The 26,578-nt window shown below is 38.5% G+C and overlaps 2 protein-coding genes across 5 annotated transcripts; both read right to left on the bottom strand.

The window, feature by feature from the left end:
- Positions 1–1,279: 1,279 nt before the first annotated feature.
- On the bottom strand, positions 1,280–6,723 carry LOC105355901 (proline-rich transmembrane protein 1). Its single transcript, XM_023964307.1, has 3 exons — positions 5,269–6,723; positions 4,265–4,495; positions 1,280–2,020 (listed from the first exon to the last, which is right to left on the bottom strand). The coding sequence occupies exons 1-3, from the start codon at positions 5,422–5,424 to the stop codon at positions 1,874–1,876; spliced, it is 534 nt and encodes a 177-aa protein (XP_023820075.1). The 5' UTR covers positions 5,425–6,723; the 3' UTR covers positions 1,280–1,873.
- A 1,698-nt stretch (positions 6,724–8,421) lies between these two features.
- Positions 8,422–25,607, bottom strand: LOC101168648 (FXYD domain-containing ion transport regulator 3). Of its 4 annotated transcripts, none has more exons than XM_020710071.2 (9): positions 25,382–25,607; positions 19,010–19,141; positions 17,172–17,223; positions 13,581–13,610; positions 13,330–13,353; positions 10,546–10,620; positions 10,408–10,444; positions 10,259–10,302; positions 8,422–9,233 (listed from the first exon to the last, which is right to left on the bottom strand). In XM_020710071.2, the coding sequence occupies exons 3-9, from the start codon at positions 17,203–17,205 to the stop codon at positions 9,202–9,204; spliced, it is 276 nt and encodes a 91-aa protein (XP_020565730.1). In that variant the 5' UTR covers positions 17,206–17,223; positions 19,010–19,141; positions 25,382–25,607; the 3' UTR covers positions 8,422–9,201. The 4 variants fall into 4 exon arrangements, with proteins under 4 accessions (XP_020565730.1, XP_020565732.1, XP_004077836.1 ...); XM_020710073.2 differs by having other exon boundaries at positions 8,422–9,297; positions 25,382–25,598; XM_004077788.4 differs by lacking the exon at positions 19,010–19,141 and having other exon boundaries at positions 25,382–25,601.
- Positions 25,608–26,578: the final 971 nt, after the last annotated feature.

Here is a 26,578-nt window from a genome sequence, read left to right as displayed (position 1 = left end):
TCTTCCAAGGCAACACAATGTGCATCCAACACACAGCTTCCTACCTGTTTACGTCACCCATTACATCCTCCTTTCTTGAGATAAGAACTCCATGGTAAAATACTGTAAGTATGAACTATATTTTTAAATATTTAAGCTTTGTAACTAAATACATACTTGTTTAAATATTTAAGTTCAAAATAAATATTTCGTTTATAACCAAATATTTAGTTTGGATCTGAATGCTTAACTCCTGACTAAATATTTTGCTAACATACAAAGGAATATGCTGATAAACGGAAATATTCTACCAAAATAAAAGCTGGATTTTGAGCTATCTAAACTGAATTGTCTATGCATGTCCTTGTGCTATACTGATAGAAGACACTTCCAACCTGCAGGACGAAGACATTGGACGTAAACTGAATATGTAAATATAATTTTTTTTTTACTTTAAATAAATATTTAGCTTGCTGAGATTTAGTTGCTGAATGTAACATTTAAATATAAATGAATTAAAAGGTAGAAATAGGCATTTGAAAAAAATAAAACAGTTTTTTCTCTCTCCTACAACAGGCTAAATAACCCAAAATATTGCAGTTATTTTTTGACTCTGCAGCTTAACAAAGGGCACCCCAGAAATATCTGGCCACGAGGCCATCTTGTCCTCTGCTGCCATCTATAGGACTAACAAAACAAGACAGCAACTACACGCGCGCTCACATACACCCCCCCCCCCCCCACACACACATACATATTAATACATACAGTATATATCCACTCGCCGGCCACTTTACATCATGCTACCGCATTGGACCCTCTGTTGCCTTCGGAACTAATCCTTAGTGGCATAGATTCAACAAGGTACTGGAACCATTCTCCAGAGAGTTTGGTCCATGTTGACATGACAGCATCACACAGTTGCTGCAGATTTGTCTGCTGCACATCCATGATGCCAATCTCCAGTTCCATCCCGTCCTAAAGGTATCCTGATCTGGTGACTGTGGAGGCTGTTGGAGTCCAGCGAACTCTCATGTTCAAGAAAGGTCTGAGATTATTCTAGCTTTATCCTGCTGGAAGCAGCCATCAGAAGATAGTATACTGTGGTCATGAAGGGATGGACATGGTCAGCAACAATTCTCAGGTAGGCTGAGGCTTTGTAATGATGCTCAATGGGTACTAAGGGACTCAAAATGTGCCAAGAAAATATCCCCCAATTTTACTTGAACTGTTAAAACAAGCCAGGATGGATCCATGCTTTCATGCTGTTGATGCCTTTGGCATAAATAAAAGACCAATAAACAAGTGGAAATGCTTTATTTTTTAAAATACAGTTGTAGGTAAAGATAAATACTAAATAAATCATGACTTCATTGTTAGAATTCACAAAGTTGTGGGTTTTGAAGACACTTCTAATATCATGTATGATGTCATGGGTGAGTATTGGCCATTAGCATTAAAAACAAAAGCTAGATATAGACTTCCTAACTAAAAATATATATTTCTGAAATGTGTGTTAAAACTTTTTTAAAAACATTTTTAGTATGATATATAAAAAATATGAAAACTACCTAAAAGACCTAAAAATGTGCAATGCATAACCCTAGTGGGTACAAGTGCCCCAAAATGAGAGACACAGTTTTAGTGCAAATAAAAACACAATCATTTGACAACTACATTATAGCATATGTACATAGATATAAGAACACCTTTACAGTATTTAAACATTTACTGATCATCAGACTTGATCACAGTTTCTTTGCAACATTAGTTTCAACATATTTCTAACATGTCTTGTGGTTTTGTGTTTACTAAATCATGTCAATAATGTCAATAATGCTGTCTGAGTCTCTGACATGAGTGAGCATTAAATAAAGATGCTCCAACTAACTTATTAATAAAGAAGAACAAACACCATTACAGCAACAAAAATGATGTAAACCAGAATCCCCAATCCTACAGCTGTGTGATTTAGGTTCCGGGCTAATCTGGCATTTTTCTCTGCTCCAGCCCGGTCGCCCATCTGATTGGCTCTGCTGGCCTGAAGGTGGAAGAAAGAAACAAAATCACATATACAGGTGATGAGAGAATCTCCATGTTAGAGGAAAATTAATTAGGAAGTGGTGCTAAAACTCTGTTGTTCAATTATAACTCTGCAAAAATTAGCATAAAAACATTTTTTGTTCAAAACAATACTATTATGATCGTGCAATCATCTTTGATATATTGTAAAAGCATTCCCAGTGGTCTTTTAATTATGAATTCTTAGGCAAAATGAAAATCACGTAATTTTTTTAGGACATAGTTTCTGCAGAGCAGTGATAGTTCATCAAAATTCATGTCCTCCATCGTGAGAAAAATGCTACCAAAACATGTTAAAACACATTTTTCATTGGGGTTGGTCTTTAATAACTAATACTATGAAAACAGTGTAAATACACCTTATAATAATGTCATTAAAGCTGCATTCAGTCAAACCAAGAAACTAGTGTTATTATAGCTTTCTGTTATAGGATATTTCACTTGGTTTGACTTTATTTTAATTCATTTTTTTTACATTTCTGCATGGGTGACTGGGCTCCAATCGCCCCAGAACTCTCTCAGAACGCTCCCATAATTTATTTAAACTGGTCACTACAGAAAGAAAGCAAAATATAAAAAGGAGGACTCTTACCAAAAATGATAAAAACGTACTTTTTTTTTAAAATGACAGAATAATCAGATGAATTACTACATTTTTTATTCTAATGATACAAATACAAGAGCTTCCGCTCTCCAAACCCACTCACTACTGGAAATGACGCACAAAGTTCACCCACCAGATGGCTAATTTATGACTTGGGAAAACATTTTCCGTAAACCAAAGGTTGATTACAGTCAGTCTTTTTACAGCAGCTGATAGTCACAACTCTTTACTACATCATTCATGTCTTCATGGTGTTTATTTTCTCCTTACTAAAGTAGCTGATTTCTAAAGATCCTTTCTGATAATGAAACATAAGACTTTTTTGGAGGGGGTTGTTAATCCTGTTCTTGAACACACAACAGGTATTTTCCATGGACACAATAAAGGGCAGAGTGCTAACAGCAATGGAGTAACTCCCTTTCACAATAAACCATCTCAACCTTCCACCCTCCCTCAATTGCGTGCCTCCATTTGGATGGACTAACCAGGACACAGTGCTTTATTCCCTTTGTAAATTTAAACTGCCTTTGTTTAAACTGCCTTTGTTTGCTTTTGTGTGGGGGGAAGAATGCAGTTTTTAATGTGGAACATCTATTTTATAGCACATTGGAAACAGAAATGCATTTAAAACGAGTCAGCTGTAGTCACAAAAGCTCAAGAAATACTCAGGATTTAAGAGTTTCAAGTCTTGTCTGTTGACATCTCCTTTATGATAAATAAAATAATCATTTTTTAATATGATTCATGCATTATTTGAAACCCTTCTTAGTTCTTTTACTTAGCAATGAGAGACCAAACTGAGGCGGCGAAGTAAGTAACCTATCCAAGTAACCTGCTGGTTAATTATTAACAGTCAATGCATGCATCTATGTACCATTTCTTCATGGAATAGCTAAGGGGCTGATCTTAGCCACTGTAGGTATACCCTGATAACCCTAATAAAATGTTTTTCTGTGGGAGAAATCTGAAAAGACTCACACATAGTCACAACCTCTCTGAAAAAGGCTATTTACACCCTGGAATAATGTATTTCTGAAGTCATAATTTAAAGAAAAGTTTGCCTAACTAGTGGAAAAAAGATAAGAACTTCCTGGTTGTCGGTGGTCAGTCATTACTGATCATTTTATAAACTCACATATTAGTTTGCTGAATGGTTTGCCTAATGATAAATTCATAGACAAGCTGACCTAACAATGATGACATTTTGATTTCAGACAAAAAATTCTAAATTGGCAAAATATCAACTATTAATCACTTCTACATCAGTTTAGATTGCACACAGCCTTACTTATGAACTGATACTTGTATGAGTTTAATTGAATTATGAATTATTCCAAATTAAGAGGTAATTCCTTGCTCGTTTCAATATTGTTGTGTTTAAATTAAAAAGGCCCAGATTCAAATATTTACTTGCTCATTCATTACTGTTGTGTGTACATTCATGTGAAATTACATCATACCCAAAATATATAAATATAGTTCCCCGCAACATTAACCAAATGTAAGTATTGCAAAAACCAAAATCACTTTTATGTTGTATGACAACAGTGCTCAACCAATTTGGTTCAAAACTGTAGTTAGATACCAAAGTAAACTCACGGCATTGGAATGGATGAGGGCAGCGATTCCAAACGGCAGGCAGCAGAAGATGGTGGTGAAGATGGAGTAGCACATGTAGTTGTTAACAGGGTCTTGTAAAGGGGCTCTGGTCAGTACAACTGTGGGGGGGACACTGAAGGCACCGGGGTGCGCTGGGTACTGGAAGCCTGGAGGGTACGGCTGCTGTTCGTATGTTGCAACCGGAAATGGTGGCGGACTTCCAAATCCCTGCTAGAAACCCATTAGAGATATAAAAACTAATTTTAGGATGAATTTATGATCATATGTTAAAATAAGCTAAGACAAAAAAAAAGACAGAGAGTCCAACTTTTATCTTTTATGAAAACTGCAATTTGAATGATTTACTACATTGCTTCACCATTTCTTTTTGTGTTTCTTTTATTCATTTTTTACATTTCCTTAACTTTTAAAAAGGGCTTTCATCCTAATAAGTTGCCCAGTGTTCATTGTAATGTGATTTATGTCTTTGTTCTTGGACAGGTGGCATTTTATCCAACTCCACTAGTGTTCCATGGGGTAAACTTTTCCATAGTATTGTTCTTACTTGTAATACTTGTCATTAGATAAGATTACAAGATGTTTATTACATTCAAATGAAAAGGAAAAAAATCTATTATCAATTAATAATATGAGATAAAAGAAAAAAAAATAAAGAAATATTTATAAAAAAATATGTGTTTTTCAAGAGACAAAAAAGGAAAACAGAAAAATGGAAAGACTAAAAAAAATAATAAAAAATATTATGATAATAACATAATGTTTAATTTAACAAAGTTGATTGGAGATTAACTTTTACAAATAATTTATAGCTTCTGTTCGGAAATATATTAAAAAATAAAACCTCAAATCATCATTTCAGACATCTCCAAGTGGTCAGCGCTCCAAAAAAATCCTTTGTTTGAGACTGTACTGTCAGTTAATGTTATTTAACATTTACTTTAATTACCCAAACTACATACAATGAAGCATTTTTTTTGTTCTACCTGTGGCTGCGGGAATCCCATTCCAGGCTGAGAGGGTCCTGGAAACTGCAGAGTCTGGTAAGGTGGAGGAGCAGGGTAGTTACTTGGAAAAGACTTGTCCTCGTTCAGATCCTGTGGAGGAGCGCTTGGAATCTGATGTTGATGGTTTGGATCCATAATAGTCTGGAAACAGTTTGAATGCTTTGCCTATGAAAGACAAAGAAATAAAAAAACTTTATAAAAATACGAAGACTTAAAAATAAAACTTTTAAAGACTTTGTCGATCCTAAGACCTCTGCTGTGTCTGCTAAACGGCTTAGTGCAGGTGAGACAAAACACCCTGACTCATCAAGCTGAAAAAAAGGTTTGTGCCTGAGTTCAGGTAAGTACTTTCAAAATAAAAGCACAGGGAAACAGCTGTTATCAGGAAATTCAGACAAAGAACAATTATGTTTATTGAGTTCCAGGAAAAAAGCAAAAGAAAAAAATCTGTCATATCCAAAAAAAATTCTAAATAGTTTGTGAAGAGTAAAGAGGAAATCTTTGTCATATTAAAATGCATTGTCTATGTAATACTAATGTTAATTATTATAATAAAAATACTGTTTTCCTGATTTGAAATAAAAGGGTCTCTACTGCTTTTAGTGTGGCTCCAACTTTGTTTTGTGGTGGTATATTTCCTTGTGGTACTGGTCTGTTGTCTCCTCCCCCTTTTGCTCAGACTCTCAGTGATCTTTCCATCATTCACGCAAATGTTGAAAGATGTCATAAGCTGCACACGTCACTGACCTCTGAACAGCCTTATCTTCTTACAGCCAAATGTTGCCTCTGGGTAATAATGATAGATCTTCAATTTCCGTCTGAGTTAGATATGGGTGTTAGTCACCTTCAAGCCTTATTTCAAAGTCCTTTTATGACACATGGTTACATGGTGTGGAAGAAAAAAGAAGTAATATTTTCCCATGTAGTCGTATTTGAGCCCAAATAAACCAGAGTAGATGGTTGAATACTATTGTATACAGACTGTTTGTCCAGGATATTCTAACCTTTAAATGCTCTAAAATTCAGTTTTGATTGTTGGAGTCTCAGAGACCTTTTCTACACTATGTTTAAAATTAATTAAATATTTCCTGCTTCTTGATGGAACGTTTTAGATAATCATAACAAAACAGTGAGGGGGATTCTAGTTTGAAAAAAAAAAGCAAGAGAAAAAAAAGGTAATAGTGGTGGGAAAGTATGATTAGAAGAATCAGGGATAAAAGTCTCCTGCCCTAAATCAAACTTCCACGTGGACCTCAAACTGCGGTTTTGAGGGCACTGCTGAGTTTTCAACATCTCTTCACCCCTTCAGTACTGGAATTCAACCCCATTGGCCAACAATGTGACAACAAAAGGAGGATACAAGGTTCCTTCATGCACAGGAACAGCAACGTGATTTATAGTTTCCTGTAAAACTAATTCACAGCAACAATAACAAACAAAAAAGAAAACATTCTCTGAGCAAACATTATCTTTATCAAGTCAAACATTGAAAAAGTTTTCCTCAATACTTTGTTTTTTAATTTATTCACAAGTTGAAATGAGGTCAGATGCTTTTCTTGCTTTCTTGAAGCTTTCTGATGATCTTTAGATAAATCTTGTTCCTCTCCTTTCAAGCAGGTCTCCGTGTATGAAATATCTTGAAGGGAATAAAGGGATCTTTTTTATATTTAAAAAGCCAGATTGGGGAAAATAATATAGCTGTTTCCAGCACTATGCAGGCAATATTGGTATTCCAGTTTTTTTCCCTATTTATTTACCTGTTCTGGTAACATGAAAAGATTAAAAATAACACAATAAAAGTCACCAAATTTGATAATGGACAAGGAAAATGGGCAGTTTTAGTTACGGCAGAAACTTTAATGATATCAGGAAGTGCTCATATAAATGCTAATATAATATAAGTGCTGATAAAAACTGATTGAGACAGAGCCAGTGAGCAGCATTTTTCTGGAAATGCTGAATGGTAGAACTCTAAAAACAGTTACATGTATAAACAAAAGCAACAGTAATTCAAATGACATTTCTAAAATAGTGGGAAATAAACAGATTTCTTTGAGTGTCCTCCAGATGGAACCACAACCTCTCTTCAAATCTAACAAGTGGGATTCACTTCCAGCTCTGACCTTTCTTTCGTCTCACCTGGTTTTGGTTGATCTCTGTGAAATCCTGTTTTCCCCCCCATCCCAGTCATTTTTTCTGGTTCAGTTACTTCAGTAAACACTATTTTTTAAATGACTTTCTTGTCTCCTGTGGGTTGTTCACAGTAATCCATCTCTGTGTATTTTTGAGGATTTTCTCTTAACCCTTGTGCTATCCTAGATGAACCCACCCTTACATTGACGTGTTCTCCCTACCATGAAAAAGGTGGATCAAGGCGGAGAGGATTTCATGTAATCCATGGACACCAGTGAGGTTAACAAATCATTGAAGAACAAAGGTTCAGCGCACTGTCTAGTGGGTCTAGATGACCCAACTCCCAATGTTCAAGTGCCTAGGATAGCACAAGGGTTAAAGAAAAACCTTTCCCCAAGAGACTGTTTTCCTGGTGAAATAGTTTATATTTTTTTTAATAATGTCATGTGGCATTGACAGTAGCAGTGAATCCCTTCTATGCAATGGCTTCAGGTGACCGCCATGAAATCTACATAAATGATATAAAAAAATCAGAACTGTATAACTAAAAAAAAAAAAGAGCATGCAGGGCTTTGCTGAATCCCACTAACGTTCATTCATTTGGAGAATTTAGCTGTGTGAAAGTAGCAGCTGCTTTTACCTTCATTATTGCTTCTTCATGACACACTTGACATGATTGTAAAATATCTGTTCTAAATAAAGGCACAAGTTGCAGAACAAAAATCTATTTCTTAGATAGGATATTAAATTAAATGATTTTGATAAAAGGTACAACAAAACAGATTTGTTCAATTAATTGTTAAATTAGATTTTTATAGAAAATGAAAAACAGTTTTTGGGTAACTACAAAATCTACATAAGAACTTTTGACAAATATCAGCCAAGTCAAATTAAGAAATCATCCCTTATGCTGCCTCCTAAATAAATCTTGTTTTTGACTTAAGGTGGAAGTATAAATAAAAAGTCATGCTTACAATAAATAAAGAACTCAAGACGAAGTAGAATTTTAGTGTTTATTAAAAATTTATATTACTCAAGTCAGAGTAGTGCAATACATCCATCTACACAGTTACGCAGATATTACAGTGAGCCCCACTCTCCTAATGGTTACATTTCCTTTATAGAAACAAATCTCCACAGTACAGTTCAGAGCGCTCCTCCATAAAGCTAAACCTGTAAATGTAAAAACACCAGCATCATTCTAATCCCTCACAACTACAGGAAGGTGATATTTATGAAATGATGTAAAGACATTAAAAAAAGTTAAAGCTGGTCAGGCGGGAGACTATTATCTAAACTGACATTTATTTTAAATGCACACTATGTGAGAAAAGAAAACATTTCAGACACAAGCTACAGTACAGTATGTGGATATTAAAAGTCATTTTTGGTTGTAATCCTTTGTTTTAAAGTTACTTTCTCTTTGTCTTTTCTAGAATCAAAGGTTTGGGCCAAAAAATAGTTAAAAGTCCTGATTATTCTGTGTTTTGTCAAAGTTCAAAGTTCCATAAAAGTAACAGAATCACATGTGAAGTATGTACATTTAAAACTGTTGATTGGTTTAAGAAAGACCTGTTGCTTATTACATGGTTTTAAAGGTGGGGGGATTCAAATATGCTTAAAAACTGTCTGAAAACTAAAAATGCATTTCTAAGGGGCTGCATCTGTACACATAGAGGTACAGGCTGCAGATGAGAAGCTCACTTTTCAGCTTCACACCAAAGATCAGTTGCGTGCCGTCTACTTCCTGTTTGACTCCGCATCAGAACAAAAAGCATCTCATCCGGTCGGATGACTCTGTCGACTGTTTTCTGTCAATTACAAGTTTGAGAAAGGTGATGTTTACTGTCGGAATTTAGCAGTTGCAGGCACGACCTGTACACAAACAAAAAGGCAAGGACACTGTCAAAATGGATGCGCAAAATGACTGCCATCCGTATACAAACAAGCATTGAGTCATGTAAATAATATTAGGACAATTTAGGTATGTAACACTAGCAAGTTCAATTCACAGAAACCCTAACCACAGTGCCTTATGCAAAACAAAAACACACAAAAAATCTGCACTTCATGAAATACCTTTTTTGGAATTATTTCTTTAAATTTCATGTATTCTATTAACCTTTAATCTAAGGGTTTTTTGGAACCAGTTTGTAGAGTTACAGTTGGAATAATGAGAAATGATTTGATGGATAAAAAACTCCAATTTACCAGGAAGCACCTGGATATCCTCAGGTCTTCAAAGGTTAAACCATATCATTTTTCTGTTTTATTAACTGTGCCCAACTCTAAAGCACAAAAAGGCAGCATATAACACCGGTCCTCTCCCCCCTCTGTGCCTAAGGGGCACCCCGTGTTCCGCCACCTGTTCCACAGCGAGGTCCGTGGCATCTCAGCGCCGCTCAATGAGAGTTTTCCACTCGGAGATAGCGCGCATGTGTGTGACATAAGGCTTTTTGCCATGAAGCAGATGGACAGAGTAAATATAACTTTGGACCTTGGCAGTGAGCTTAGGGAGGGGATGACAAACCAAATAGTTTGAAGCAAAGGTAGAAGTGCCTCTTAAAACCAGAGTGGAGTGAAATTGTCCTTTGAATGTTAAAAGTCTTTTAAAAAAAAGGGAAGATTTATTTTGTAGATATTCCGTAAATAAAATATTCTCTTTTAAATCAACTTCCACTGCAAATATATCTTCTTGTATACTTCAGAATAATTATTTTTTAGCTCTACATTTGACTACATTCCTAAAATTGGAAGCATGTAAAGCTGTTTGACTCTGACGGCTTATGCAGTGGATCTCTCCATCAGTTAAAGGACGTGTTTGTCTGTGAAATACCTTCATCGGTGAGCATTGGCTGAGCATTGCTTCCTGTCCTCCTCCTGCAAACAAAAGCAAACCACACAATGAGAACAAAAACAAAGAGTTATGAGCTAAAAGCTTCCGTTCCAGCACTAGAAAAGTTTTCCAAATGGATTAATGATGACCTCTTGTCCTGGTTGAACTTGCACCTGCAGTGGCCACCTACAAGAGAAGAGACGTCGGCTCTGTTTATAGACATCCAAGAATTTACCAGACTGTTTTTGTGCATCCCTGTGTGTGTGTGTGTCCGTGACACATCTTACTTAGCAGGATAGTGATGCCAATGAGACAAAGGACCGCAGCAAGAATGAGGCCCCCGACCCGCAGTCTGTAGTAGTCTGTAATAAAAACAAAAATAAGTCATGGAACATACATTCAAATCAGCCACTAGCAAAGTAATTAAATATAATACTTTATTTTTTTTTGCACTAACAGTTTGCATGACTGAATGACTGAAATATTTCACACTAGTTGGTTTTAAGGCATAAGTATGCGTGTGAACACTATCTGTTTTGTGTACATGTCGACAGGTGGACATTTTTGCAGCTAGCAGGTGTGTTTATAACATTTGAGTGTGTGTGTGGACAGGCTCCGCCCCTTTTTTTTCTTTTTTTTCTACATTTGAACCTTACCATAATGATTAACAACCAGTAAACTTGTTGCTTTATGCTGCTTCATGGTCTTATCCCCCTTCCCCTCCTATTATCACCCCCTACCCCCCCTCTCTCTAACGTCCCTCTCTCTTCTTCCCCTCTTTCCTTTTCCGTCCGGTCCAACACCAAAGATTTTCAGACATGATTGAAATTAATAAAGTTTGGCCTCAATTACAAAAGGGGTTTATTCAGACATACCTTTGGTTTGTCTGAAGATTAATAACCCCTCTTGTTAAAGTAAAATATGTCCAACACAAGAGGCCCTCAGCTCTCATCTGTCTGCCCAGCTGTTGGACAGGACAAGTTAAAAAAAATAAAAAATAAATAAATAAATATATAATACTTTATAATACATCTCTAAAAGCCAAGTTCCATGACCGGGGTTTGGGCCACCGAGACACCCGCTCTCGACTGCCACCCAAACCACATTGCATCGGCCCCTTTTGAGGTCTCCTACGGGTGGTGGGCGCATGGGAGAGTGGTCCTACGTTGCTCCTTCAGGCTGAGCCTGACCGGGGCCCGTGGCAAGAGCCCCGGTCACCAGGCGCTCGCCTGTGAGCCCCAACCCCAGGCCTGGCTCCAGAGTAGGGCCCCAGTGACGCCAATCTGGGCGACGTAATTGGGTCTTCACATCGGGGGCTTCTAACCACTCTTTGTCTGACTCGTCACCCATCTGTCTGCCATGGGAGACCCTACCACGGGCTTTAAGCCCCAGACAGCTTAGCTTCTGGGATCACTCGAGCTCTCAAACTCCCCCACCACGTTAAGGTGGCGGTTCACAGGGGAGTTGGGAACTGTACCACTGGACTGGCAGACAGGGGTGGTGGTTCCCCTCTTTAAGAAGGGAGACCGGAGGGTGTGTACCAACTACCGGGGAATTACACTCCTCAGCCTCCCTGGGAAAGTCTATGCCAGGGTACTGGAGAGGAGAGTCCATCTGTCAGTCAAACCTCAGATCCAGGAACAACAGTGCGGTTTCCGTCCTGGTCGCGGAACAGTGGACCAGCTCTACACCATCTTTAGGGTGCTAGAGGGATTGTGGGAGTTCCCTCATCCAGTCCATATGTGTTTTGTGGTTTTGGAGAAGGCGTTCAACTGCATCCCCCGTGGTATCCTGTGGAGGGTGCTCTGGGAGAGCCTTGCTGAGGGCTGTCTGGTCTCTGTATGACCAGAGTAGGAGCTTGGTTCACATAGCCAGCAGTAAGTCAGACCTGTTCCCGGTGCACGTTGGACTCTGGCAGGGCTGCCCTCTATCACCGGTTCTGTTCATAGTTTTTATGGACAGAATTTCTAGGCGCAGCCAGAGGCCAGAGGGGGTCTGGTTTGGGGACCACAGGATTTCATCTCTGCTTTTTGCAGATGACTTTGTCCTGTTGGCTTCATCAACCTGGGACCTCCAGCGTGCATTGGGGCAGTTTGTGGCCGAGTGTGAAGCGGGGTGGGATGAGGGTCAGCACCGCTAAATCTGAGGCCATGGTTCTCGACTGGAGAAAGGTAGTTTGCCATCTCTCGGTGGGTGGAGTCTCCCTGCCCCATGTGGAGGAGTACCACATGGGGCAGGAATACCTTGGGGTCTTGTACACGAGTGAGGGAAGACCGGAGCGTGAGATTGACAGGCGGATCGGAGCAGCATCCGTAGTTATGCGAGCGCTGTATCGGTCCGTCGTGGTCAAGAGAGAGCTGAGCCAAAAAGCAAAGCTCTCAATTTACCAGTCGATCTTCGTTCCAATACTCACCTATGATCATGAGCTGTGGGTCGAGGACCCGAATACAAGCGGCTGAAATGAGCTTCCTCCGCAGGGTGGCTGGGCGCTCCCTTAGAGATAGGGTGAGAAGCTTGATCACCCACGGGGAGTTTGGAGTAGAACTGCTTCTCTTCCACATCAAAAGGAGCCAGTTGAGGTGGCTCGGGCATCTAGTCTGGATGCCTCCTGGACGCCTCACTGGAGAGGTGTTCCGGGCATGACCTGATGGGGGGAGGCCCCGGGGAAGACCCAGGACACATGGGAGAGACTATGTCTGTCGGCTGGCCTGGGAACGCCTCAGGGTCCCCCCAGAGGAGCTGGAGGAAGTGGCAGGGGTGAGGGAAGTCTGGGCATTTCTGCTTAGACTGCTGCCCCCGCGACTCGGTCCCGGATAAGCGGAAGAAGATGGATGGATGGATAATACATCTCTGTGTGATTTCTTTTCTTTAATGCTGTTTAGCTGAGCTGTTTTAAAAAAATATTACTTCTGGGCTAAACGGAGGGGGCTCATTAATAACAAATGTCAACAGATGAGAGAAAACTTACTTAGAGGGGAAAATCGAAACTTGATTTAACTTTACTCTTAGTAGCTAATTGTGACTTTTGTTACATCTATTTTCTGCAAAAATGCAGAATAATGGTTATTTACCAAAGTTGAAAGGATCATCTGTTCCTGAAGAAATTAAAAGAGAAAAAAAAGAACATTACAAGTTGTGACACACAAGAAAAGATGACCACAAACATTTGACTTAGTTCCAAACTAATGACATGGAAAGATAATAAAATTACAACATTGAAATGTATTTACATTAGCTAAATTAAATTGGTGTAAAAAAACAAGAACAGTGAAATACAGGAAGGCAAAACTTAAAAAAGAACATCCAGAAGTAAAATACTAACCAGTCTCTTCTGCAAACACCAGTGATATGACTGTAGGAGGGGGAAACAGACACATATTAGAAGGGTTAAATGCAGTTGAAGCTTTGATGCTGTTTCAAATCTCCCACTAGTTATATTTTGATATATTGTAAAAGCATTTTTCAATATTTCTTTAAAATGACGATTTTGTGGTTTTAAGGGAAAATTAAAAAACCTCTGCTGTAGAGCGGCAGTAGTTCATAAGAAATTCGCCTACAAGTTGTTGGCGTGGAAGTAAGCCAGCGGTCATTTCCCATGATGCCTTTGTTTACACTCCCTACCACTAGCTAACACCCCCCATAACCCCAAGCGAACATTAGCGGCGCTACAAAAATGGTGAGCAACCTTAGAGTTATGCAGCTGTACAGTTTTGAGCCAATTACCAGCTCAGGCGAGGAACATGAAGACGTACATGGATCTATTTGTCTGTAAGTGGATGCATCAGAACGGAGCGGAGCAGGGAGCTTGCAACCCGCTGACTGTAGTTTGAACAACCACAAGCTTTTTCAAACAGCATTTTTTAGTCTGCTCTTGATTCACCATGATTTTTATTAAGAAATACTCAGAAATGCAAGTTTTAATCGGATTTTTCTTTATATATATCACGAGAAAATGCTACAAAACAATGTTAAAAACACCAAAAACAGCATTTTCATTGGAGTGGGGGTTAAACCATAATTCAATTGTAGTTTTGAAAACTATTACATCTAAACATCCTGTTGCTGGGTAATGGCCGGTGTTTGCTATGTTTTTTTTTATTTAATGCTTCAAACAAGTGAAGCAGAACTGCAAAGAATTTTAATGTGGTGTGTGCCTGACCCCAAAATTCACTGAACTTATATTGTAAACCCTTGAATGACAGGATGACAACATAAAAATACCATTTTATAATAAATAAGTGGGTTAGGGTTGTTTTTTGTTTTGTTTTTGCATTCTTAAAAGCAATATTTTGGTAGGTTATTTCTATATTCACTTTATTCTAAGATCTGTTCTGCTGTAAGTTATTATGACCCACAGTATAAGTCTACAGTGTTCCCCCACTTATTCACATGTCAATATTTGCGGTTTCTCGTATTCGCAGATTTTTTTCCAGTCATGTGATTCCTCTGGTTCATCACAAAAACTCAGCTCAAGATGCTTGTATGAGACTTTTGTGTTTGAAAGTGGTGCAGCGGCGGGGGGAGTGGAGTGGAGGGGAGTGGAGATGAAGGGCACGCCGGCTGCAAAGGAATTTCTCACAGCTATTTTCACCGGGTCCTAAGCGCTACCAACCAAAGTTTGTGTCCCTGCAAGGAGAAATGGCATCAGCTGACTCAGGTGTGGCCGGAAAATATCCTGATTTGCTGAGGAAGATAATCCTGGAGAATAATTATCATCCGGATGAATAAATGATGGATGAAACCGACCTGTTCTGGAAGAAGACTCCCTGTCTCACTTAACTGATGAAGGAGGAAGCACATAATCCTGGTGTTGTTAAGGCACAGAGAGAAAGAGTGACGCTCCTAATGTGTGTTTTAAAGTACACTACGGTACAGTCGGTTCCTATGAATAAAACAAACTCCTTATGTGGAGCAATATTCCAATGTTCTTTAATAAATGTTTTTCCAAAGCATCAGAAATGTTTCAGAAGGTTTTTTGATGAGTGAGGATTTGTGACGGACATTCTTCAGCTGCAGGGGTGGGGGGCGGTTCTCCATATTGGCGGATTCAGCGGATTTGCGGCTGTCTCTCGCGAATATAGGGGAAAATACTGCATAATAGAAATGACATATGGTTTTTTGTTTTACTTAAACTTTTTATGGTTGCTATTAGGGTTGGGCGATGTCCCCTAATTTGGCCGTTGACGATGTTTGCTGTCAACCATCGGGATGGACGATGACATCGTCGGGGGGGGGGGTATTTTTACATTTTTCGTTCTTATATAACTGCTATTTGTTATTTTGCTTTTTTCCTTTTATTTCCCAACTAATGGTTAATCCGCGATGATCCAGTATAAACTGAGGGAAGTGACTTTTACAGAAAAAGTAACAAGCAAAATAGAAAAGAAGTGGTCCGCTCCCGCACTTAACTAGCGAAGTGGACCAGCGGAGGGCGGATTTACAGCTTTATGTTTGATGGGAAGGGGGGGGGGGGTACATGAGCGGTATGTGTGGGAGATTTAAGACTGCGATCCGTCCCGCAGCTCTAGGGGTACGAGCTATCAAACTCAGAACCGGGTCTAAACGTGTGTCTGAGCACAGTTCGGATCGTCAGCAGACACAGCGGTTTGAGCTTCAAAGCAGAAATGTCGCTCAGTCCTTAGAAAACATTCAATCAATCACGTGGATTTGTGTTTCCAGTCGTGTCCCGACTAAATAAAGGCTGATGTTATTCACAGGATGCAGCACCACCCAAAGCTAATGTTGTTAGCCCGTGTTAGCATACTGCTAATCCTGGCTACGTTCAGAAAAAGCACTGACCACACGGATTAAAATTCAAATGATGAGCGAACAGGTGTTTCATAATAACCGTAACATTATTAAAAGCACGTTTAGAAAATCGTCTCGTATTTTACCGAGCTGACATGTCAATGCATATAGCCGCTCGGCGCTGTTATCGTTTTGTATTGAATTGTTACCTTCAATAAAGTTTGGAAAAAAAGCCGCTCGGCGGAAGTTGTATCCTCTTCCGGTTTTCAAACTGCGCATGTGCGAATACTGCGCGTGTGCGAATGATTTATTCCGACCGAAATTGTGACCTTAGTGAACGTTTTTATATTCTGAAAACATTTTTCTGGGCCCATGTACACGGTTGGATTCATGTAACCGCGGCTTATGATGTCGACGCGCAACGTGGCGGGGGCGTGGCATCACGATGGTGGTCTCTCCATCGGGATGTCAGTCACCCATCACGATGGACGATGATATCGTCCATCGGCACAACCCTAGTTGCTATAATGATTCTCTCTTTGCTTAGCAGATGCATATTCTAGTTTATGTAGTACAAAAAAATGAAGGATCATTTACTATTAAGAAAATAAAATTATGTTTGAATAACTAACAGCATGAAGTGGTAAAGCAGTTCTTTATCATTTCAAATGATACATGTATTCTCACTAAAGACCCACTCCAATGGAAATTGTGTTTTTGGTATTTTTAAAACGTCTTTAGTGTGTTTTTCTAATGATAGAGGAAATTATGTCTAAAATTGCATTTCTGAGTATTTTCTTATTCAAACGGTTGTAAAACAGGAGCAGAAGGAAAAAAAGGCATTTGAAAAAGAGCTTTTTTGTGACATAGAAACACAATGCGTGGGCCACAAACTCCATGCTCCGTGCTCTCAGCAACCAGAAAGGGAAGGGGGACGGGGTTGCTCCATGCCAACGGTCCCACACAAAACTCAGAGGTGAATTTTCTAATGAACTACTGCCACTCTGCAGAACTATGTCCTGGAAAACCTCACAGCTTTTTAAATTCCTGCTAAAAATGTCATAATCCTCATTAAAAGACCACTGGGAACGCTTTTACAATGGATCAAAAGATGATCAGATTGGGACTTTAATTTTAAATTACGACTCAAAAGATTTATACTTACGTGTCATCAGCACCAAAGCGCAGATCTTCGTCATCTTCAGACTTGAGGACGTCTGTAAAGGAACACGAAAAATGGAAATATTGGTTAGTCACAGCATTTTTATCATAATCTTGAGCAAGGCTTTTGTTTCGTGGGGATAACAAAGTTATGGAGTCTGATGGCAGCAGAAACATGTAATTAAATGAAAGGAACTGTTCACAGATCATCCTGTAATATCTGCCACGCTGAGTAACACCAGCAGAGAAAGCATGCAGATCAGGAGGGAAGCGGCTTAAATAACACAGCAGATTTTCCATTTACTGCAGTTTTCCACTGACCGCCCCACCATGGAGACGAGCACACACCCCAAAGCTATGTCACAGTTACTTGAGTTTAGACGTGTGAGCAAAATGTGACTGCTGAGCAAAAGTAGACGAGCGGATTGGATGTTTATGAATGAAGTGAGTCGCGGAGTCAGCTGCAGTGTGATGCCCGCCTTTTGTAGGGATGATAAAATGCAGAGACCAAAAATTACTGTTACGAAACAAAAGAACAAAAACAATATTATTCAATATTAAAGAGCAATTTTAGAACTAATTGTAGACACAATAATATCAGGATAGCAGGATAGTCTGAAATTTGGTTTAAGCTCAAATCAAAACATGCAAGAATTCTTTTGGAGAAATAAAGCAGAAAGACGCCACAACTTAAGCCAAACGTTATTTTCTGTTCCATTGCAGATTACACCTACACAAATTGGGCTTGTTTTTGCTTATGTTGTATATTTTAAGCAATTTTTTAAGCAAAAATGCATTATATTTATTGATACGACTTCACTTCTGTGGACGGTGAAAGCACACACTGAATTTTCCAAACTGTTTAGAATGGAGTTTTGCAGAAACTCAATCATGAAAGAAGTTTCCCCGAAATAGCTCTAAAACACTTGCACTGTTAGAGTTTGTTGTTGCTTTTACAACTTTCTGGATGGTTCTTTGGTCGTAGATTGACCAAAAGGACCAGAAAGGAGAAACCAGTGTAATTTTGTACACAGAAAATAAAAGGTGTTTCTTGAATTGTTTGCTGGTTTAATAAACTTAAGAGAATGAAATAAAAAGCTCTTCAGTACTTTATTATTTGTTTTCTAGTTTATTTTTAATCCTAAATTCAAATAAAATAGAAACAAAAACACGGTTGGAAAAGACTGTAGCTGGACCTAGGTCCTACAGTCAGAAGGCCACAAGTTCCCTGCTCTGCTCCATTCCGATGCATCCACTTAAAAACCCAGATCCATTCATGTCTTTTTTTTTTTTTTTTTTTTTTTTTTTACTCGTCAGAGCTGGCATTTGGCTCAAACTGTACAGCTGGATAGCTCCAATATTGTTCGCAATTGTTTTTGCAACGCTAATGTTAAGATTCAGTCAAAAGATGATCGGAGTGGGACATTAATTAAAATGTTCCTGCCCTAGAATCCTAGAATGATCTAACACTCGTTAATACAAAAGAGAAACAAGTGGCCTTTAGTTTAAAGTGATCCCAGTAAAGGATATTATGTAAATAATCCCTCCTTCCGTGATGGCTGGTGGGAGTTTGGCATGGAGAAAGAAAGAGAAGAGCAGGGTGAGTGCTTCTCTCCCAGCGCCTCCCCACAGCAACCCAGGGCCAGGCGGGGGGAATGCAGAGAATGGGAATTACGCCAACAAGCAATGGAGAATGGTTTACAGAAGAAAAAAGAAACAGAGAGCTGGGTGTGACAACGAACTAAGACAAACAGAAAAAAAGAGTATCAAAAGACATAGAGCAAACAAAATGAAGGTGAGACTATTCAAAGGTCAGGTGGAGGGGAGTAAAAGAGTGTTTACACTTTAAAGATGGCACCTCGCTGCTCCTTTACCAAGACCCTGTCTGACAAATGTTTGTGTTGGGTGGGGCTGGAGGGAAGTGCTGGAGCAGCCTTTTCAAACCATTGTGTTCATGCAAACGTCAGCATCCACCTGTTGGTAAGGGTGGGAAACGATCAAACCCATCTACTTGACCCAACCTTCCATGTTTTACCTGGATAGTCTAACATGTTAACTTTGACTTTAAGGCTGTCACAGATTTAAAGAACAAAAAAAGACTTTTGAACACTTTGTCATCCACTGTGAAAGAATCTGTAAACCCGGTTCAGTTGAAGGTTAAAGTTTCATTTTTTAAATTGCAAGAATTTTTCTATTGTTAGTTTTTAAACAAATGTTTTAATTTTCCACAAATAATCTCAGATTATACTTAAAAAGAAGTGACAGAATCTTAAACTGGATGACTTGCACATAAATTTCTTGATATCTTTATTTTAAAAAGAAAAAAGCATTCTTTTCAGCTCAATTTATGTTTTATACTGTTTTTGAGCAAATACTGGGAAACGGATGCATCTACATTTTTGTTTTTCCCGTCTGTAGAAAACCACTCAGCTCTGCTTGAAGCTGAGATAAAGAGCTTTCTGTTCTAGCTGTGGCACAATACTCTCCCTATTTCTTTCCTTCTCTTTTCTGTTGTTTTTAGCTCTCAATGCATTTTTTTCTTCCCATCTGGAGTCCTTTTTCCCCTTTTCCTGTTTCCAGAGGTTTAATCTTTAGGTACTTTTTTTCCCTCAATCACTCTCCAAATAGTTAGAGGGCCACATATTTGGAAGAAATAACCAACAGCATTGTCTATTGTGTGTATTAAAACAAGTGAACATATTTAGTACACCGATTATGTTATATATTTCTAAGATATAAAAAAATTACACATGAATAGGGAGATTTGACCTTTTTATTAATGTTTGTTTTTGTTTCGAGACACAACTTGTTTTAGCAATTTTAGTAGTTATGGACTCTCTAAAATAGGCCGACGTAGAGCTACGTTTTTGGAGCGAAAATCCAACCTAAGCTTTCAAAATCCACATGACCACAGCTCTGCTAGCCACGTTCACAGCGTTGCCGCAGACCGCCGGCGTTTGAGTGTGTACCAACTATAAAAGTCACTTTTTTTTGGGATGCATGTAGATTATGCCTCTGCCAAAAGTGCTGGAGCCATATTTTTTTTTTTTTAGAAGGGCTGTTGGCAAGTTTAAAATTGACTATGTGGGCCGTGCTTTGGACATGCCATCGGATATATATTGTTTGAGCTTCTTTCTTCTTTTTATTTTTATTTTTTGAAGCAGGGATGTCGGTAGGTCAACAAGTGGCATAAAACATAGAATGTTTCCAGAGAAAATAGGTTTTTTAAGGTTTCTGGATCCTACAGTGGTGTGAGCTAAAGTTTGAAAAACCCTCAAGACAGTAGCAGCTGCTGTCAACTCAATCTCAACCACATTACAACAGGTTTTCACAGATCTCTGTCACTTCTTTCTGGAACAAGTAATCCATCCATTTGCATCTGTTGATTAGCTGCTTCAGGTTAAAAACAAACATCTGCTTTAAGAGAAGACAATGTATGAAACATTCAAACTCTCAGCAGAGTATCAGCTATTACATGTTAGGCCTTTCTTTGTTTTTTGTTTTCGCTAATTAAATTGAAAATTAAAAAAGGGGAAATAATGTCTTCATAAATTTAAAAATATGATATTTGTTTGAAGTTGGTCTTTTACACTTTCTATATAAACTTCTGTCTCCAACTGATCTTTTCACTTACTTTAGAAATGCTTCATTTTCTACAACACTCTTCTATTCACTTTTGCTTTGTTCCTTTAAAAAAAAAAAAAAATCAAACTCATTCATTGCTTAGATTAAAAACTCCCAGGAGGTAGACCTCTGAAGAAGCAGACTCCGTAATTGTTTTCCCTTTTCCTGTCAAACTTCTATTGCCAATAAACTACAAATCCAGGCATCCGCAGCAACCAAAGCTTTGTTTGATGCTCTTTTTGAAGCTTTTATTGCATTGTAAAAGCACAAGCAGAAATGAAAGAGAAGCCTCTGTTGTTGATCATGCTACCGAAGCAAATGCAGCACATCACCTGCAATGAATTGGAGTCATCTTTAAAGAGACTGACTTTTAAAACTTCAACTATCTTAGCTGTGAAGTGATTACTCCTCCTCCATCATTTAACATAGTTTATAGTCTATACCAGTGTTTTTCAACCAGTGTGCCGCGGCACAATAGTGTGCCGTGGGAGATGGTCAGGTGTGCCGTGGGAAATTGTCCTCATTAACTGATCTAAAAACATTTACCATCTCTAGGATATCAGCTCTGTGTTCATCCAAACAGGCCCTGATAAAACACTGAGTAGTTAGGAATGTGAAAGATCGTAAAAGACTTTTTTTCTTTGTGTTTATTTGATTATATTAAAGACAATTTGATAAGAATGACGGTACCGCGATTTAGCTGTATTGTCAGCTGTTTTGGGAAAAGTCCCGCCCCTTTAACTGTCTCCACCGATCAGTCTTGGAGGCTTAATCACATGTCATCAGTCTGACCAATCAGAAGTGGTTAAAGTCTTCACTTCCTTGTTCCGATTCTGGAATTGTAGATTTTGACAGACTAGATTTGATCATGTCGAGGAGACAGGTCCAAGAGTCTCATTAGGAGGTGAACATGGGATTTGTAACATGTTTAAAAAACAGACTGTTGTGACAAAAATTAAGATGACTAATTTGTCTAGTTCATCAGCAGGTTATAAGGTAATATTTTAATCAGCACTTTATTTAAATGTAATTTACAGTATATTTAATTTGAAACTTTTATTTTAACTGTGCTTGTTTTATTACCACGAAAATGTATATATCAAAATGCCTTATAAATATTGTTGGAGTTCTAATCTGTGTTAAGCATGACGACCCTGGTTTACCTGTTCCGTGTGAAAATAAATGTCTTTGAGATGATCACATTGTATCATATTTTTCCCCCACAAGGTTTAGTAAAAGGACTTGATTTAATTATTAAATAGAAATCAAACAAGACATAAATAATTTTAAATGAACATGTTAATATTTGAATGGGCCTCGAATCACTTTGGTTCCTGAGCCTGGCTCGTCTGCAGCTCACTGCTACCCCAGGGGATGGGTCAAATGCAGAGAAAAAATGTCCCCATTGTGGGATAAATTTAAATGTATACATGACAAAGTGGTCGTTTTGCTGAACTGTTTGCATTACAGCTACCTTTCTGCAGATGTGCAGAATTTAGAAGAAACGGCGAGTTTCAACCTCAACAATACATTCGATCAGAAAAATTAATTTGTGTGAAGATTAATCTGAGTTGAATCTCATAATTAGAGTGTTTACTGCTATACTGTATCTTCTTATAAACTGTTAAAGCCTTAATGGGGAAAAAAATGTTTCCCAAACTTGGCATTTTATTTGGATTTGGACATAATGGGGAGTTTGGAGTTTGATTGCTTTTGATTTGAACAGGAAAGGCAGAAGTTCCCACCTAGATTTAGTTTTAAATACAGATTGATGGATGTCTTTCATTTTAATAAATGTATATGCTGTACATTATAGTATATACACGTACAGTATATACATTCATTAATGTGAAAGTCTGCTTTTTAACCAAGATAATTCTTTGTTTTTTGTTTTCATTCTTTCACTGGTGAAATGAACCTATTTTTAAAATGTTGGTGTCTTTGTCTGTGAGATAAACAAACAATATTAGCAGAGGACCATGTACATTTTGTTAACCAAATCTGTGGAATTTGACACAAAAGGGCTAACTAAACCCATCTTAGCGTAGAAGTCTGATGCAGACAAACAGCGGCAGCACTCAAAGCAAATAAAATTAAGCTCTTCCTTTGGCTCATGTTGCAGGGCTTTCTTTAACGATAATGATCATCTCTCATTTTCAGCTTCTTTGGAGTAATGGGGGCAAGGATCACATGAAAGAATTCAGATAAAAGGAAAATACTTTGCAGGTTGTGTGACTTAACGTTTTGACTTTGGTGGGAAGCAGTGCTTTGATAATGACCAACACGGACAAATGACTAAATCTGCTGGGTTCCCACCATGCATAGAGTTTCTATCAGAGGTGGGGATCGAAGGCCACATTCCCGCTTGTTTTCCAACATGTCCAGCTCTAGCAAGTTCTGATAGACTGGACACACCTGATCCAGGTAATCACAGCAGGTCATGAGGTCTGGGGTTCCCTTGGCCTGGTTTATGTGCTCCATGCCTCCCACACATCCCACACATCTGTTCTTGCACTCCTCTACAAAGACAGCTGCCTCTGCTCACGGCCTTTACTTTCTTCCTAAATTAGCAACCGGTGCATTCCAGTCTGTAACACATCCTTTATGAGAGACTCAGACAGTAAAGCCTCTGTTGAGGAGTAGACATACAAGACTTGCTGCTTGGTATAATTACTGGTTTTAACAACATAAACAGAGCTAAAACTTTAATTTCGCTATTCGTTTTTAGCAATGTTGAAGAAAGGTGGAGGGTTTGCCCGACAATAAGGGACTTCCGACAATGTCGGTTAAAGGCAAACATGTTTCAACAGATGCTGGGCAAAAAACATGATTCAACAGATGCCGACTCTGGAAGTGACTACATTTGTGAAAGTTGACCTAAAGTTTGGAAGTTTGGGTGAACAATAGGTGTGTCATTTGAGGGGTTTGGGCCTCTGGAATAAAAAGAGACAAGGGAGAGTGCTGTTAGGAAACTGAAGGAAAGAGGAGAGTCAAAGACACAGACGGGGAGCTCAAGGGAGGGCTGCATAGTACAGGCGTGAGTCACGCATGGTAACCACAAGTCCTGTCATGAGCGACTAAGAGCGACTGACTTCCTGCTTCTGCAGACTGACTCAACTGGTGAAAAGGATAAGAGCTTAAATCCATATCATTCTTTGTCTATTAATGATGAATTGTAAATATATTTTTAATTGATTTAAAATTAAAATCTTTTAATTTGCACTTAAATTAAATAGCCAGATAAGAAGTTCCTGCAAGAGGAAGGTCAACCTTAAAATAAATCAACCGAAGGTCAGCGTCAGGATGTCAATATCAAATCAATACCTCCTTGTCAGGGTTTCTAAATTTGTGTTTGTGAGTCCCCACAGTGATGCAGGGAAGACAAAAAATCTGTCGCCTGAGTGCTCTCCTTTCCTGTTTAAATTGCTCCTGTCGGTTCCTCTTTTCCACAGCCTGTTGTCATTTGAGAGAAGGACCAAAAAGATGTGTTCTGACCTTAGACACAAATGACAACTTTATCCATCAACACCAACATCTTTTCTTCTTTTAATGGTAGGATACACCTGTAGCAGTCAAACCCATTTTTTTGGCAGGGAAACGTGCAAAGGAATGATCCACATATCTGCTTTATCGGGATGGGTTAAATGTTTTTCACAAAAGGCACAAATTGCTGTGGTTTGCAGATTAGCAAATACAGACATTATAAAAGGAAGCAACAATAAGGTTACAATCAGCTATAAGTAACCTGCTTCCTTAAAAAAAAAGTTTCATTTCCTGATAGATTATTTCCTTCCATGGAAATCTGGTTCCTCTGACATGTGACTGTCAACTACATCAAAAGCACATTGTGTGATGTGATGGTGTCTTTGTGGAACATTTGAGATGTGAAAACCTGGTTAGTGCTGCACATGTAAACCTCCAAACCAAATCCAAACGGATTTCTATTCTACGAGACCAGGTTTTACCCTCGAAACCAGGTTACACAGATTAGAGCAGCTCCTATCTGCATCCTAGTCCGTGTTAGGTCCTTGTCCATGTTTGAACTTGTGACACTCCACAAACAGTCCCCTGTGCTCTTATCAGTTGGTTTGTTCCTTCTGACCAACGCGCGCGTGCGCAGTACATATGCAAATGGTAAAGCAGTAAATCAGCATCGATGAGAATTTAGGACAGGACAAAGAATTTAACCTTTTCATCTTTTAACGTGCTGTTTTTGGGTTTCTTATTTTACGCTATTTTATATAAAAATAAAAATTGCAATTGAAGATGAAAATGAGTGTCTTAATTCCAGTGGGCACGAGGATAATTCGAGCTCAGAGTTTTAAGAAGGTTTTGCTAGAAGTGTCAAATTTGAGAAAATATTTAGGCGTATCTACTTTTTTCCTTCTAAAAGTATTCGACATGGACTACGTCACACACACTCATTTAAAAAAAAGCCATTTTTCTTCATCAAAGAACTCCTCAAAACTGATGTTAAACGTTCCGGTTCAAAAAGTTAAACCTCAGTTACTATAAACACTTTACATTTTTTTACATTTTTACATTGTAAAATAAGTGTTTTGCGCAGCAAAAAGCGTTTCCAACACTTACCCTGACTCGTTCTTTGGCAAAGGAAAAACAGAAAAATATTTCTCACGGGCGGAGGGACACGTGGGAGACCGGTAACGACGTATCTTCTCTGTGCGCGCTCGAACCGCAGCGCTCTCAGTTCTAGACTCAACAGGTTAGACCGCTTTCAGAAAAAACCCGAAACGGATGCAGTTCCAGCTTTGTTGTATAGTCCTGACCTGAGGTCGGTTTCTGCTTTTGCCTAGCGGTGGGGCACCAGAAGACAGTTGGGAAGAGGGGCGTGGTTGCTGATCTGGGACCAGCAGGAAGCGTCGAGAGGATGAGGAGGGCTTAAGATATGTTTTTGTTTGTCAGGAACGAAAATCCAGAAATTCTGTCAAAGGTTCCCGCTGTTTCAAACATACCTTGAAATATTTGAAGACGTTTTTTGTTTTATGATGCAACACAACCACTGTTTAAAAAAAAACAAAAACAAATGCAAAAATACATTTTTTTGCAGTATTTTTCCCATGATGGGGGACATTTAAAGTAAATGAAGGTGAAAATTGCATTTCTGAATGTCCTTATTTCATTAGTGAATCAGGAGCAGATAAAAAATGTAAAATGCTAGTTTTTGTTACATTAAATCTAAAATCGGTGAGCCACAAGTTGTCTGCTCTGCTCCATTCTGATGCAGAATAGATCCATGTAGGTCTTCGTTTTCCAGAGCTGGAATTAAAACTGTATGGCAGGATAGCTCAGAATTGTTCATCCTTTTTACTGCACTACTAATGTTAAAGGTTGAAGTTGTGAGGGGCTATAACCTAATGGAAGAGAGTGTAAACGAACAGATGATGGGGAATGCGGGCGGGGTCACTTCAAGCCAACAGTTCTACTGCAAATACTGCAGCAACAAGAGGCGAATTTCTAATGAACCACTGCTGCTTTGCAGAAGATATCTCCTAAAAAACAACCTTTTTTAAAATTTATTTTAAAGACAGCATAATCATAACAAAAATCCCTGGGAACACTTTTGGATTAGATCAAAAGATGATTGGAGTCGGATTTTAAGTTTTCAAATCGAACCCCCGTTTAAGAATAAAAAACATGATTTCAACACAAAATTAGTTTTTTTATGGCATTATTTATTAATCAATTAAATGTTAATAATTCTTCTCTTTAGGTTGTTTTGTCATTTCCCCCCAAAAAAATGGCTTTCTGGTTTAAACTGTTTACCTG

Source organism: Oryzias latipes, chromosome 16 (genome assembly GCF_002234675.1).
Source record: "Oryzias latipes chromosome 16, ASM223467v1".
NCBI classification, from domain to species: Eukaryota; Metazoa; Chordata; class Actinopteri; order Beloniformes; family Adrianichthyidae; genus Oryzias; species Oryzias latipes.
Note: the sequence above shows the minus strand (reverse complement) of the source record. Positions and strands in the feature narration are given on the sequence as shown.